Source organism: Bos grunniens, chromosome 19, assembly GCF_055505025.1.
Source record: "Bos grunniens cultivar Pamir isolate PY7600 chromosome 19, Bosgru_T2T1.0, whole genome shotgun sequence".
NCBI classification, from domain to species: domain Eukaryota; kingdom Metazoa; phylum Chordata; class Mammalia; order Artiodactyla; family Bovidae; genus Bos; species Bos grunniens.
In genome coordinates this window covers 16945484-16961745 of record NC_141183.1, presented here as the reverse complement: position 1 = coordinate 16961745, position 16262 = coordinate 16945484, and the positions used below count along the sequence as shown (strand labels likewise).

The 16262-nt window shown below is 40.2% G+C and overlaps 1 protein-coding gene across 1 annotated transcript in view; it reads left to right on the top strand.

Moving 5' to 3' along the window:
• The window catches only part of EFCAB3 (EF-hand calcium binding domain 3), a 467300-nt gene that overhangs the window by 45750 nt on the left and 405288 nt on the right, over positions 1-16262 (top strand). The window contains exons 9-10 of the mRNA XM_086357127.1: positions 3121-3264; positions 6864-6935. Of these exons, the coding sequence (XP_086213253.1) occupies positions 3121-3264; positions 6864-6935 (216 nt within the window). The remainder of the gene's footprint in view (positions 1-3120; positions 3265-6863; positions 6936-16262) is intronic.

Below are 16262 nucleotides of genomic sequence, written 5' to 3'. Positions count from 1 at the left end.
CTTAAATGTTTCTTCTCTGACTCAGACGGTTGCCCCACTGTAGGGATCAGACCCCTGCTTCAGTTCACCGACCTGCTGAGGGCAGGTCCAGTCCTGCTAACACTCCTGTTTTTCCCCCTAGATCCTTCATCCTATCGAGTTTTGCATGGTTCTATATATTCTTTTCCACTGGTCAGGTACTCCTGTCGGTTCTCAGTTGGAGTTCTGCATGCACTTCTATGTCTGAAGGTGTATTCCTGATGTATCCTTGGAGAGAGGTGTACTCCACGGTCCACCTACTCCTCTGCCATCTAGTTCTCTTTCCTCTGCTGTTTTTGCTCACTTGACTAATAACTACTTGTTGAATGAATAGTGTCAGTTCTTCCTCTTCTACTGTGCTTATCTAAAGACTTGTAGATCATTATGTTTACTATATGCTGAATTCCAGGGAAATCTAGTCTGACTACAAAGTGGTTTGCCCTCTGGAATTATTTGAATTGTGTTTCCTTATCAAGGTAAATTAAGGGATATAGTGGTCTAAGTTACACTTAAATATGTTAAATGTAGCATTTGGATACAAATAACTGTTTAGGATCAATACAAGGAAATAGAGGAAAACAACAGAATGGGAAAGACTAGAGATCTCTTCAAGAAAATTAGAGATACCAAGGGAATATTTCATGCAATATGGGCTTGATAAAGGACAGAAATGGTAGGGACCTAACAGAAGCAGAAGATATTAAGAAGAGGTGGCAAGAATACACAGAAGAACTGTACAAAAAAGATCTTCACAACCCAGATAATCACGATGGTGTGATCACTCACCTAGAGCCAGACATCCTGGAATGTGAGGTCAAGTGGGCCTTGGGAAGCATCACTACGAACAAAGCTAGAGGAGGTGATGGAATTCCAGTTGAGCTATTTCAAATCCTGGAAGATGATGCTGTGAAAGTGCTTCACTCAATATGCCAGCAAATTTGGAAAACTCAGCAGTGGCCACAGGACTGGAAAAGGTCAGTTTTCATTCCAATCCCAAAGAAAGGCAATGCCAAAGAATGCTCAAACTGCCACACAATTGCACTCATCTCACACACTAGTAAAGTAATGCTCAAAATTCTCCAAGCCAGGCTTCAGCAGTACATGAACCATGAACTTCCAGATGTTCAAGCTGGTTTTAGAAAAGGCAGAGGAACCAGAGGTCAAATCGCCAATATCTGCTGGATCATGGAAAAAGCAAGAGAGTTCCAGAAAACCATCTACTTCTGCTTTATTGACTATGCCAAAGCCTTTGACTGTGTGGATCACAATAAACTGGAAGATTCTGAAAAGAGATGGGAATACTAGACCACCTGACCTGCCTCTTGAGATACCTGTATGCAGGTCAGGAAGCAACAGTTAGAACTGGACATGGAACAACAGACTGGTTCCAAATAGGAAAAGGAGTACGTCAAGGCTGTATATTGTTACCTTGCTTATTTAACTTATATGCAGAGTACATCATGAGAAACGCTGGACTGGAAGAAACACAAGCTGGAATCAAGTATGCCGGGAGAAATATCAATAACCTCAGATATGCAGATGACACCACCCTTATGGCAGAAAGTGAAGAGGAACTCAAAAGCCTCTTGCTGAAAGAGGAGAGTGAAAAAGTTGGCTTAAAGCTCAACATTCAGAAAACGAAGATCATGGCATCTGGTCCCATCACTTCGTGGGAAATAGATGGGGAAACAATGGAAACAGTGTCAGACTTTATTTTTTTGGGCTCCAAAATCACTACAGATAGTGATTGCAGCTATGAAATTAAAAGACGCTTACTCCTTGGAAAGAAAGTTATGACCAACCTAGATAGCATATTGCAAAGCAGGGACATTCCTTTGCCAACAAAGGTCCGTCTAGTCAAGGCTATGGTTTTTCCAGTAGTCATGTATGGGTGTGAGAGTTGGACTGTGAAGAAAGCTGAGTGCCGAAGAATTGATGCTTTTGAACTGTGGTGTTGGAGAAGACTCTTGAGAGTCCCTTGGACTGCAAGGAGATCCAACTAGTCCATCCTAAAGGAGATCAGTCCTGGGTGTTCATTGGAAGGACTGATGCTGAAGCTGAAACTCCAATACTTTGGCCACCTCATGCGAAGAGTTAACTCATTGGAAAAGACCCTGATGCTGGGAGAGATTGGGGGCAGGAGGAGAAGGGGATGACAGAAGATGAGATGGCTGGATGGCATCAGCGACTCGATGCACATGAGTTTGAGTGAACTCCAGGAGTTGGTGATGGACAGGGAGGCCTGGCGTGCTGCGATTCATGGGATCGCAAAGAGTCGGACGCGACTGAGCGACTGAACTGAACTTAACTGTTTAGGTTTTAAGGAAGCCTTCTTTTGGGGCGAAATTCTCTTCATTATTATGTTTACTTTCTTTTAACCATGTTCTTCCCAGTTCACTTTTGATATCAAGGATAGTTAAGAGATTTCTATGGATAAATAGACATTTTAATGGTGGTTAAACCATTGTCAAATTCTGTGTAGTATATAAAAAATCTGAAGAAAAATTCTGTTTTTACACCATTCTTACCTCTTTTACAATATCTTTCCTAAATTACACTTTAAAGTAATTAATAACTGCCCCCAGTTTTGGATCAAGGTGTTTTGCTATTGTAGATTATACCACTGGTAAGAAATTGTTATAGCTAAAAGTTTTAACTAAGAGGTGCGTATAATATGATGATTAAGAGCAAACATTTTGGATTAGAATTCTGGCTTTTCCATATACTTAAAGTACAATCAAAAGGGACTTTCTGAGCTTTAGTTTCCTTATCTGTAATGTAGGGATAATGAAAAATTTTATTTTATAGGCCGATTGTGATAATGGAATTATATAGCCCATAATTTTCAGCACAGTTCCTGGCACATAGACAGCATTCAATAAAAACCAGTTATTATTGATAATATTATTTTAGCAGTATAATAGTATAATAGCAAACATTATATTTTAGGCTAAGAATATGGCTAGAATTGGGCAAATGCGTACTTGCAGGTAAATTTTTAGAAATCCTTAAATTTATTTTTCCCAGATCAAATCTGCTCTTCCAGGGAAAGATGTTGATTGTCATTGTACAGTAATTTCTTTGTTTATTGTACTTTTGCAGCATTTCAGAATGCCTTGAAGATTTTTCACAGGATAAAAGGTGGTCGAGTTCCAGTTTCTGAAGTGGATAAAGTGTTGGATAGCATGGATATCTTGGTAGTCCCTGAAACTTTGCAGGAAGTGATAAAATATGCTGATATCAACAGTGAGTTATTTGAATTGATGTATACGTATTTCTTTCTTGGCTACCAATTTTTCTGATTCATCCTTTACTTCTCCTTTTCCTACTTGATTCTTGCCCTTTGCCATGACACTGCTTACTGGTGTCTATGATAAAAGGTAGTCTAGAAAAATTAAGTGAGAAGTTTCTAATTGTTGTATTTTGGTATGTTTGGCAAAAATATAAGAGAAAAATGGAATTTTTTTCTTTTCAATGTTATCTCTCTTTTCCAATAGTCATTTCTTGTCTTTGTGGAGAGGTAGTTTCTGTGGTATCAAGAGCATTGACTCCACAAGTTAGGAGAGCTAAATTTCTTAAATTTTCAACTTTGTTTTGTAGCTTTGATTACAAAATCTTCCTGTGCTGTACAATTACATTCTCTTTAAACACGATCCTTAGCATATATTTTATATTAGGTGTTTACATGTGACCAAGAGATGTCCTATAATAATGGATTGATTAGTAATTGATTAATTGATTTATCCATTCATTTAATGAGTCAGATAGTCATTTAATATCTACTGTGCCTGAAACTGGTAGGTGATAGATACACAGATGAATAAAACATATTTATTGTTCTGAAGGAGCTCACATTCTGATGTAGAAAAGGCAAATAAACTGAAAATTATGATAATATATGTAGCAAATACTATTATAGAGTGTATGTATGCATATTGGAAGCACTAGAGAAAGATTATTAGAGGAGGTGATGTCTGAGCTAAATGTTGAAGGATTTGTAGGAGTTAGTTGCAGATGGTGGTAGAGGGTGAAACTTTTTAGACTGAGGGAGCAGTTTGTGTAAATGTGGCAGGAAAATCATCAGACATGGCACCCTTTCTGGTGGGATTCTAATGGATTTTGTCGTTTGGTAGTGGTGGCTTTATAGTGGGCCTTTAGTTGGTGAAGTGTAGTCTGGAGGTAGAAGCAGGCTGCATGCAGTTTCAGTAGGTAGTCGTTTATGGTGGGCTCTTGGGTAGTAGACACGAGTGGAGAGTTATATGTATTGGAACGTGAAGATGTATATAAATAGGAATTTTAAAGACTAATCTCAACTTGTATTATTAAATAGCCTTCAGGGCATGCTTTAACCAGGAGCAACAGAAATCATATATGAAACGACTGCAGTGCCTTGCTTTTTGGCTTATGGAATTCTAGTTTGGGCTTCTAGATCACCCTCTTTATTTGGAACCATGGATTAGACAATACTACTTTCATAGGATTATTGTAGGATATAGATATAAAAATTTGTCACTGTTTGGCACCTAGAACAGGCTCAAGAAATGTGAAGCAGAAACCTAAGAATCATCCTTGACAGCTATGTTCTCTGTGTTTTCCTGGTGAAATTATTACGAAGTACTATTATTTTAAAATCCTACATATCTCTTAAATCTTTCTGTTTTCCAGCATTACTACATTTTTCCTTAGGACAATTGGAAGTCTACCCATATTCTAACAAGTTACCCATATCTGGGCTTCCCTGAGAGCTCAGTTGGTAAAGAAGCTGCCTGCAATGCAGGAGACCCTGGTTCAATTCCTGGGTCTAGAAGATGCCCTGGAGAAGGGACAGGCTACCCACTCCAGTATTCTTGGCCTTCCCTTGTGGCTCAGCTGGTAAAGAATCTGCCTGCAACGTGAGAGACCTGGGAGACCTCGATCCCTGGGTTCGGATGCTCTCCTGGAGAAGGGAAAGGCTACCTACTCCAGTATTCTGGCCTGGAGAATTCCATGGAGTCACAAAGAGTTGGACATGACTGAGTGACTTTCACTTTTCACTTTCACCCATATCTAGTCTTAATCTCCCTTTACACTGTAGCCAGAAAGATCTTTTCAAAAGAAACATCTGTTTATGTTACCTTCTTTGTATAAAATCTAATAATACCTCTTTAATGTACAAGACTTTGCAAAGCCTGGCCTTTACCTGGATCTTAGCTTTATCTCAGACCACATTCTCCCTTACTGTCTGTGCCTTTTTAGAGTTTCAACCTTATACTGCTCTCCTCCTGCCACAGCCATTACACATATTCTGGTATTTTCCTGGAATATTCCTCTCCTCCTAGTTATTCCTGCTTATATGTGAAAAGTGAAAGTGAAAGTCGCTCAGTCATGTCTGACTCTTTGTGACCCCATGGACTATACAATCCATGAAATTCTCCAGCCGAGAATACTGGAGTGGGTAGCCTTTCCCTTCTCCAGGGAATCAACCCAATCCAGGGATTGAACCCAGGTCTCCCGCACTGCAGGCAGATTCTTTACCAGCTGAGCCACAAGGGAAGGCCAAGAATACTGGTATTGGGTAACCTATCCCTTCTCCAGCGGATCTTCCCGACCCAGGAATCAAACTGTGGTCTCCTGCATTGCAGGCGGATTCTTTACCAACTGAGCTATCAGGGAATTATTTATTTATTTTTAAAAAATTTTATTTATTTTTAATTGAAGGATAATTGCTTTATAATATTGTGTTGGTTCCTGCCATACATCAACATGAATCAGCCATAAGTGTACATATGTCTACTCCCTGTGAACATCCCTCCCACCTCCCACCCCACCCCACCTCTCTAGGTTGTCACAGAGCACAGGTTTGAGCTCCCTGAGTCATACAGCAAATTCCCACTGGCTATCTGTTTTACATATGGTAATGTTTCCATGCTACTCTGTCCATTTGTCCCACCCTTTCTTTCACCCCACGTCCACAAGTCTGTTCTCTGTGTCTGCATCTCCACCGCTACCCTGCGTATACGTTCATCAGTACCATCTTTCTAGATTCCATTTATGTGTGTTAGTATATGATATTTGTTTTTCTCTTTCTGACTTACTTCATTTTATATAATGGGCTCTAGATTTGTCCATGTCATGTGAGCCAACACAAGTACATTCCTTTTAATAGCTGAGTAATATTCCATTGTGTGTATGTACCACAACTTCTTTATCTGTTCATCTGTCGATGGATATCTAGGTTGTTTCCATGTTTTAGCTACTATTGTAAATGATGCTGCAATGAACATTGGGGTACATATATCTTTTTAAATTATGGTTTCCTCAGGGTCCTTCTTAATACTTTAAATCTAAACTACACTCTGTTTTTTAGAGATGTTTCCCTGACCTCTCTGAGTAGGTCATATTCTCATATTGTAGACTTTCACAGGATTGATCTCAGTTGCAATTTATATTTTAAACTGTTTGATTAAGGTTTGTGTATTAATTAAGACTAGTTAAGCACCAGGAGAGCAGATATCGTGTCTACTTTTGCTCAATATTGTATCCTCAGTATGTAACACAGTGAATATGGCAGATATTAACTGCTGAAACAATGTTGAAAGAATTAATAATTCTCACTCCATATTCCATCTCCCCCAGTCAGGAAGAACAAGATTTCTTCATTTTGTCATACTAATGAAGTCTTATGTTTCAGTGTATACTGAATTACTAATTCATAATTCCAGATATTGTTCAAAGCCCATAATAGCTGGTCCTTTATTCCTATTTGCACATATTTATGTGGTGTTATAATTTTAGAATAGGATAGCAGCTGTATTGTGTTCAAAAGGAAATACAGTATCTAAACTAAGGAATTCTTTGTATTACAGGTAATCAAATGGTGGATATTGGGGATATCATATTTACTTTGGATGAACTACAGCAAGAGTATGAGAATATTTGTAAGTGATCTCTTGTTGCTATAGCAAGTTTTGTTTATAAATTATCTTTAAGTACTAATGTATAGATTTTATTATATGAGTTTTGAAAGACTTCTTTAAACTCTTTACTCTCTTAAATCAGGGAGATAAAAATTTAATATCAGTCAGTTCAGTTTAGTTCAGTCACTCAGTTGTGTCTGACTCTTTGTGACCCCATGAATCGCAGCACGCCAGGCCTCCCTGTCCATCACCAACTCCCGGAATTCACTCAGACTCATGTCCATTGAGTCAGTGATGCCGTCCAGCCATCTCATCCTCTGTCGTCCCCTTCTCCTCCTGCCCCCAATCCCTCCCAGCATCAGAGTCTTTTCCGATGAGTCAGCTCTTTGCATGAGGCGGCCAAAGTACTGGAGTTTCAGCCTCAGCATCATTCCTTCCAAAGAAATCCCAGGGCTGATCTCCTTCAGAATGGGCTCGTTGGATCTCCTTGCAGTCCAAGGGACTCTCAAGAGTCTTCTCCAACACCACAGTTCAAAAGCATCAATTCTTTGGCGCTCAGCCTTCTTCACAGTCCAACTCTCACATCCATACATGACTACTGGAAAAACCATAGCCTTGACTAGACGGACCTTTGTTGGCAAAGTAATGTCTCTGCTTTTCAATATGCTATCTAGGTTGGTCATAACTTTCCTTCCAAAGAGTAAGCGTCTTTTAATTTCATGGCTGCAGTCACCATCTGCATACCCTGAATATACCTAATAATCAATATTATAATTATATTCCCTGATGGCTCAGATGATAAAGAATCTGCTTACAAGGCAGGAGACCCAGAGTCAATCCCTGGGTCAGGAAGATCCCCTGGAGAAGAAATTGGCTACCCATTCTATTCTTGCTTGAAGAATTCCGTGGACACACTACTGTGTGACTTAACATTTTCACATAATTATATAATATTGCAATCTCATAATTTTTCTGTTTTTATCTTTTGTAACATAGTCAACTTTAAAACAAAGTTCAGTTCAGTTCAGTCACTCAGTCGTGTCCAACTCTTTGCGACCCCATGAATCACAGCACGCCAGGCCTCCCTGTCCATCACCGACTCCCGGAGTTCACTCAGACTCACGTCCATTGAGTCAGTGATGCCATCCAGCCATCTCATCTTCTGTCGTCCCCTTCTCCTCCTGCCCCCAATCCCTCCCAGCATCAGAGTCTTTTCCAAAGAGTCAACTCTTTACACAAGGTGGCCAAAGTACTGGAGTTTCAGCTTCAGCATCAGTCCTTCCAATGAACACCCAGGACTGATCTCCTTTAGGATGGACTGGTTGGATCTCCTTGCAGTCCAAGGGACTCTCAAGAGTCTTCTCCAGTACCACAGTTCAAAAGCATCAATTCTTCAGCGCTCAGCCTTCTTCACAGTCCAACTCTCACATCCATACATGACCACAGGAAAAACCATAGCTTTGACTAGACAGACCTTTGTTGGCAAAGTAATGTCTCTGCTTTTGAATATGCTATCTAGGTTGGTCATAACTTTTCTTCCAAGGAGTAAGCGTCTTTTAATTTCAAGGCTGCAGTCAAAGTAGTAATACTAAAAAAAAGGGAATATTTAATTTGCAATTTGTGGTCATTCTGACATCCTGACATTGACTGTTTAAAAAACCATAGTATGTTTTTCTCTATCACTCATTGTTTAGTTTTTCTTCATTAAGTGCATTGTTTTTGATGTTTTCCTGTTCAGTTCAGTTCAGTTACTCGCTTGTGTCCGACTCTTTGCTACCCCATGAACTGCAGTACGGCAGGCCTCCCTGTCCATCACCAACTCCTGGAGTCTACCCAAACCCATGTCCATTGTGTTGGTGATGCCATCCAACCATCTCATCCTCTGTCGTCCCCTTCTCCTCCTGCCCTCAATCTTTCCCAGCATCAGGATCTTTTCAGATGAGTCAGCTCTCCACAGCAGGTGGCCAAAGTCTTGGAGTTTCAGCTTCAACATCAGTCCCTCCAATGAACACCCAGGACTGATCTCTTAGGATGGACTGGTTGGATCTCCTTGCAGTCCAAGGGACTCTCAAGAGTCTTCTCCAACGCCACAGTTCAAAAGCATCAAATACATTATTATTCTTTACTCTTTGTCTCATTTGTCCAAATGTCATTTGATCAAGATTATCTATGTACATAATTTTAAGGATTATATAGCTCTATAAAGCTTGCTAGAAAAAAAAAGCAGCCTCTTGCCTAATCCTCCTCTCAGTTTCTCCAGAGGCAAAAATTTCAAATGTTTTAGCTGATTACTTGATATTTATCTTCATGACTGAAAATAGCATGTTTATATTGCTACTTGTTAATTTATAAAATTTTAGGTAGACAAAGTAAACTTCCTACTACTGATGCTGAAAGCTTGGCTTCTCTGCACCCATGCTGGATTGAATCTCAGAAACAGAGTATTGAGTGAAGCAGAAAAGAAAGCTTTATTGATTTGTCAGGCAAAAGGGGAACACAGTGGACTCCTGTCCTGAAAAACTATGTGTCCCAACCCAGGGGAGTTTGGTCAGGGCTTTTATAATAATGGTCCAGGAGTAGGGTCTCTGACAAAATTAGGGTGTGTATAGATGCTTTCAAATTGTGGTGCTGGAGAAGACTCTTGAGAGTCCCTTGGACAGCAAGGAGATCAAACCAGTCAATCGTAAGGAAATCAGTCCTGAATATTCATTGGACGGACTGATGGTGAAGCTGAAGTTCTAGTACTTTGGCCACCTGATGCAAAGAGCTGACTCATTGGAAAACACCCTGATGCTGGCAAAGATTGAGGGCAGGAGGAGAGGGGGATGACAGAAGATGAGATGGTTGGATGGCATCACTGACTCAATGGACATGAGTTTGAGCAAACTCTCAAACTCTCCAAGTCCAGGGAGGCCTGGACTTAGCGACTGAGCAACAAACACCAGCGGGGCTTGCACTCCAGTAACCTTGTCTCAGGTGGTTGGTCTCCTATCTTGATTAGTTTCTATGATCCCTTTAGTCTTGCCTCTGATAGTTACTTGGCTGCTTCTCCCTTGATTGTTGTTGTTCAGTCGCTCAGTCATGTCCAACTCTTTGCAACCCCATGAACTGCAGCATACCAGGCTTCCATGTCCTTCACCATCTCCCAGAGTTTGCTCAAACTCATGTCCATCAAGTCCATGATGCCATCCAACAATCTCATCCTCTGTTGTCCCCTTCTCCTCCTGCCTTCAATCTTTCCCAGCATCAGGGTCTTCTCCAATGAGTCAGTGCTTTTGCATCAGGTGACCAAGTACTGGAGCTTCAGCTTTAGCATCAGTTCTTCCAATGAATATTCAAGGTTGATTTTCTTTAGGATTGACTGGTTGGATCTCCTTGCTGTCCAAGAGACTCTCAAGAGTCTTTTCCAGCATCACAGTTTGAAGGCATCAATTCTTTGGCACTTAGCCTTTTTTATCCCTGGCTCTCACATCTGTACATGATTACTGGAAAAACCATAGCTTAGACTATACAGACCTTTGTCAGCAAAGTAATGTCTCTGCTTTTTAATACACTGTCTAGGTTTCAGGGTAGGTCATGGAGGCTGGAATTTTGCCTGTGAGAAACCAGGGACACAAGGACTTCCATGCCTGGGGGGCCCACAGAGCCTCATTTGGTTTTACTATTGAAAATAAGAATTTAGTTCTGTTTCATTTTCCCTGTCTGCACCACATCCACCTACTCTTCCTGAACCTATTAAGAAGAGGTGGGAAGAATACACAGAAGAACTCTGCGAAAAAGATCTTCATAACCCAGATAACCACGAATGGGCAATTATTCATCTAGATCCAGACAGCCTGGAGTGCAAAGTCAAGTGGGCCTTAGGAAGCATCACTATGAACAAAGCTAGTGGAGGTGATGGCATTCCAGTTGAGCTGAGCTATTTCAAATCCTAATAGATGATGCTGTTAAAGTGCTGCATTCAATATGTCAGCACATTTGGAAAACTCAGCAGTGGCCACAGGGCTGGAAAAGACCAGTTTTCATTCCAATCCCAAAGAAAGGCAATGCCAAAGAATGTTCTAACTACCTCACAATTGCACTCATCTCACACACTAGCAAAGTAATGCTGAAAATTCTCCAAGCAAGGCTTCAATAGTACGTGAATTGAGAACTTCCAGATGTTCAAGCTGGATTTAGAAAAGGCAGAAGAACAAGAGATCAAATTGCCAACATCTGTTGGGTCATAGAAAAAGCAAGAGAATTCCAGAAAAAAACATCTACTTCTGCTTCATTGACTACTCTAAAGTCTTTGACTGTGTGGACCACAACAAATTGTGGAAAATTCTTAAAGAGACGGGATTACCAGATCATCTTACCTGCCTCCTGAGAAATCTGTATACAGGTAAAGAAGCAACAGTTAGAACTGGACATGGAACAATAGACTGGTTCCAAATTGGGAAAGGAGTGTGTCAAGGCTGTATATTGTCACCCTGCTTATTTAACTTATATGCAGACTATATCATGCAAAGTGCTGGGTTGGATGAACCACAATCTGGAATCAGGACTGCCGGGAGAAATATCAGTAACCTCAGATGTGCAGATGACACCAGGGTTATGGCAGAAAGTGAAGAGGAACTAAACAGCCTCTTGATGAAAGTGAAAGATGACACTGAAAAATTGACTTAAAACTCAACATTCAAAAAATGAAGATCATGGCATTTTGTCCCACCACTTCATGGCAAATAAATGGGAAAACAGTGACAGACTTTATTTTCTTGGGCTCCAAAATCACTGTAGATGGTGACTGCAGCCATGAAATTAAAAGATGCTTGTTCCTTGGAAGAAAAGCTATGACCAACCTGCTGCTGCTGCTAAGTCGCTTCAGTCGTGTCCGACTCTGTGCGACCCCATAGACGGCAGCCCACCAGGCTCCCCCGTCCCTGGGATTCTCCAAGCAAGAACACTGGAGTGGGTTGCCATTTCCTTCTCCAATGCAGGAAAGTGAAAAGTAGAAGTGAAGTCGCTCAGTCGTATCTGACTCTTCGCTACCCAATGGACTGCAGCCTACCAGGCTCCTCCATCCATGGGATTTTCCAGGCAAGAGTACTGGAGTGGGGTGCCATTGCCTTCTCCGATGACCAACCTAGACAGCATATTAAAAAGCAGAGACATTACTTTGCTGACAATGGTCCATCTAGTTAAAGCTATGGTTTTTCCAGTAGTCATGTATGTATGTGAGAGTTGGACCATGAAGAAAGCTGAGCGCCAAAGAATTGATGCTTTTGAACTGTGGTGTTGGAGAAGACTCTTGAGAGTCCCTTGGACTGCAAGGAGATCCAACCAGTCCATCCTAAAGGAAATCAGTCCTGAATATTCATTGGAAGAACTGATGCTGAAACTGAAGCTCCAGTACTTGATCACCTGATGCAAAGAACTGACTCATTGGAAAAGACCCTGATGCTGGGAAAAATTGAAGGTGGGAGGGGAAGGGGACAACAGAGGATGAGATTGTTGGATGGCATCACAGACTTGATGGTCATGAGTCTGAGCAAGCTCCAGGAGTTGGTGATAGACAGGGAAGCCTGGCATGCTTCAGTCCATGGGATTGCAAAGAGTCGGACAAGACTGAGTGACTGAACTGAACTGAAAGTTTTATGTGTAGTTATATTCCTGAATCTTTCTTCATTAACATTCTGGAAGAAGAATTTTCACTTCTTTCCCTGTATCAGATTCTGTACTCATGTTTGATTGGCAGTTTAATATAGAATTCTAGGTTGGAAATACATTTCCTTAGAATTTTTCTGTTTTCCAGTTTTCAGTGTTGCTGTCAAATCCACAGTTCTTTTGATTCCTGACTTTTTGTATGTAACTGATTTTTTTCTTTGAAATTTTATAGAATAATTTCTTTACCTTTAGTGTTCTGAAATTTCATGATTATGTGCCTTGAAATGGATTGTTTTGGCAACAATTGTGTTGGGTACAGTATAATGTGATTCTGAGAAATTTAAGCAATTTGTTGATGATTTCCTTTCCTCTCTGAATCATTTATTACTCGGATACTTGACATCCTGGATGGATTCTCCTCTTTTTTTTTTTCTTTTTAAAAAAACCTTTTTCTCTGTCATTTTTTGGTGAGATGTACTTAACTTTATCTTCCAACGCATGTGTTTAGGCTTTCATTTGTACTTTCAAGATTTCCAAGAATTTTTTTTCCCTTCTGAAAGTATGTTCTTTTAACATCTTCTTGTTACATGGATATTCCTATTGTTCCATGAACATAATATCTTCTGTTGTGCTAAGGATGATGTTTAAAAATTTTTCTTTTTCATTCATAGTGTTTTCTCCAAGTTATTTTTCTCTTATTTGGCCTTCATTTTAGAGGCATTCTCCAAATGTCTGGTGATCTTTGGTTGTCTGCTTATGATTGAGAATAATGAACTCAAAAGCTGTTTGGAAACTCTGAGACTGGGAGTGGAACTAGTTGACCATGGACTGAACACTCTAGAGTAGTGGTTCTTAACCAGAAGTGATTTTGGTTATCACTCTCCCACAGGAACATTTGGCAACATGTGGAGATGCTTTTTGGTCATTAAAACATGTATTACTGGCATTAAGTGATTAGAGGCCAAGGATGCTTTTGTTGACTTTAAAAAAAAAAAGCACAACCTAAAAGTTGAGAATTGTGTTTTCTTTGGGGCATTAATGAGGACTTAAGCCTGGGATACAGCCTTTCAAAAAGCTCTGAGGGACTATTCCAAAGAGATAAGGGAGGAGCCAGGATATACAGGAGTTTTTGCAAAACTCCTAAAGAATTCATGTAATCAAATATCAAAACATTACTGCTTATTAAAGAAAATCCAGACATCTAAAGTTAATGAGTCTATTGCTTTTCTATGTATGGGAAGATGCAAGAGTCTGGGCTTAATGAAATTATTCCTTTGACATGCACTTTAACTATGTAGAGCCAATATTCTGTTTTTCTCCATCCTGAACCCACTCAGATGCACCATGGGGGTGGCTGCAGTGGCTGATGGCTTGATGGCCTCAACATCTTTTGTTTACTGATATGGTGGGTGATATTCTTTGTGTGCACTTTTACTCTTTTTTTTTTTTGGCTGTGTGGCATCCTAGTTCCCTGATCAGCAATCGAACCCATGCTCTCTGCTTTGGAAGTTCAGAGTCTTCCAAAGTCTTCAAAGTCCACTGGACCTTCAGGGAAGTCCCTACACACACTTCTAGATATCCCCTTCTCCTCCTCTTAATAAGGAATTGAAGTGAAGTGAAGTTGCTCAGTCGTGTCCGACTCTTTGCAACCCCATCAACTGTAGCCTACCAGGCTTCTCTGTCCATGGGATTTCCCAGGCAAAAGTGAGGAATTGTGTGTCCCCAAATGCCAATACTGCTGAGGTCAGGGCATCATGCCATAGGCAATCTGGCTGGAATTTTGCCTCGAAGATCCTTGATATCACCATCTTGAGGGTGTTTTTCCTTTCAAGATGGTCAGTGTTTTCGGAGAATCAGCTTCTAGTTTCCTTCTTGGAGGCTGTAAGTTATCTTGCCAGAGTTTCAGGTGTTTAATGAGACAAAAGAACTGGAATTCTCTTTATTCAGTGGTAATTGTCATGTAACCCTCCCTTTTCATTATCCAGATAATACCCTTACTCTCTTCTATGTTTTGTATTCCCTGACCCAGAGACCTTGTGTTTAACCCTCTCTGGTGAATTGTTAGTCTTCTGCTGGAAGGGGAGATCAGTACATGGCCATGAGAAAATATATGGGTGTGTGAAGGTTATCTAGGTATCTGATTACTGCTTAAACAGACTTTTAAACAATCCTTTATTTTCAGTTTTACTCTTTCCTTCACTTTCAGAAGTAACTAGATGCCACTAATGTAGGAGGTTTTGTGTTATGAATTGGGTTGTTGGCTTTTTCCTTCTGGTTTAGAATTCAGCCTTTTCCCATCTACTAAATTCATGCAGTTGTTTCTTTTCCTGTTCTTCTTCTTATGGATTTATGATATTTTAAGAATAATTTTAATGGAATTTTTGAAAGCTGTTCAATTTGCCATCATTACCTAAAAGTTTCAAAGTTTATTTTGAATTCTAGTTTTGTCTCTGGTTTTACATATATTTTTCTTTTCCTGCATAGATATTACTGATAATCACATACCCACTCCCATGCATGATTCTCATCATTTATAATTTTTTCTGAATCTTTGCTGATTTTCTATTGGTTCTACTACTGTGAAAGGAGAATAGTATTGAAATATATAATTGTGGATTTGTCTGTTTCTCCTTTCATTTTTGTTGGGCTTTGATTCATGCATCTTGAAGCTCTGTTAGTTTCATTCACATTTAGGATAGTTATATCTTCTTGGCAAACTGGCTCTTTTATCATTATGTAATGTGTATGCAATCAATGGTAATTTTCTTTGCTCTGCAATTTACTTTTTCAAATATTAATAAAACTACTTCAGCTTTCTTTTAATTAGTGTTTACATGTATAGATTTTCTATCCTTTTCTTTTTACCTTCTTATATCATCATATCTGGGCTTCCCAGGTGGTTCAGTGGTAAAGAATCCACCTACCAAGCAGGAGATGTGAGTTTGATCCTTGGATCGGGAACATCCCCTGGAGAAAAAAATGGCAACCCACTCCAATATCTTTGCTGGAAATCCCATGGACAGAGGAGCCTGGCAGTCTTTAGTCCATGGGGTTGCAAAAGAGTCAGACATGACTTAGTGACTAGCAACAACAACTGTCCTCATATTTCAGGTATTTTGTAAACCACGTAGGGTTGGGTGAACGTGAATGTGAAAGTTGCTCAGTCGTGTCTGACTCTTTGCAACCCCATGGACTATACAATCCATGGAATTCTCCAGGCCAGAATACTGGAGTGGGTAGTCTTTCACTTCTCCAGGGAATCTTCCCAACCCAGGGATTGAACCCAGGTCTCCCGAATTGCAAGCGGATTCTTTACCATCTGAGCCACAAGGGATTTCAAGAATATTGGGATGGGTAGCCTATCCCTTCTCCGGCAGATCTTCCTGATGCAGGAATTGAGCTGGGGTATTCTGCATTGTAGGTGGATTCTTTACCAACTGAGCTATCAGAGAAACCCTGTAGAATTGGGTGATGCTTTTATATTCATTCTTTTAATTCCTGTTTTTTAATTGGAGTGTCTAGGTCATTTTTGGAGAAGGCAATGGCACCCCACTCCAGTACTCTTGCCTGGAGAATCCCAGGGATGAGGGAGCTTGGTGGGCTGCCGTCTATGTGGTCGCACAGAGTCGGACACGACTGAAGTGACTTAGCAGTAGCAGGTCATTTTTACTTAATGTGATTAATTATATCAGATTATATATT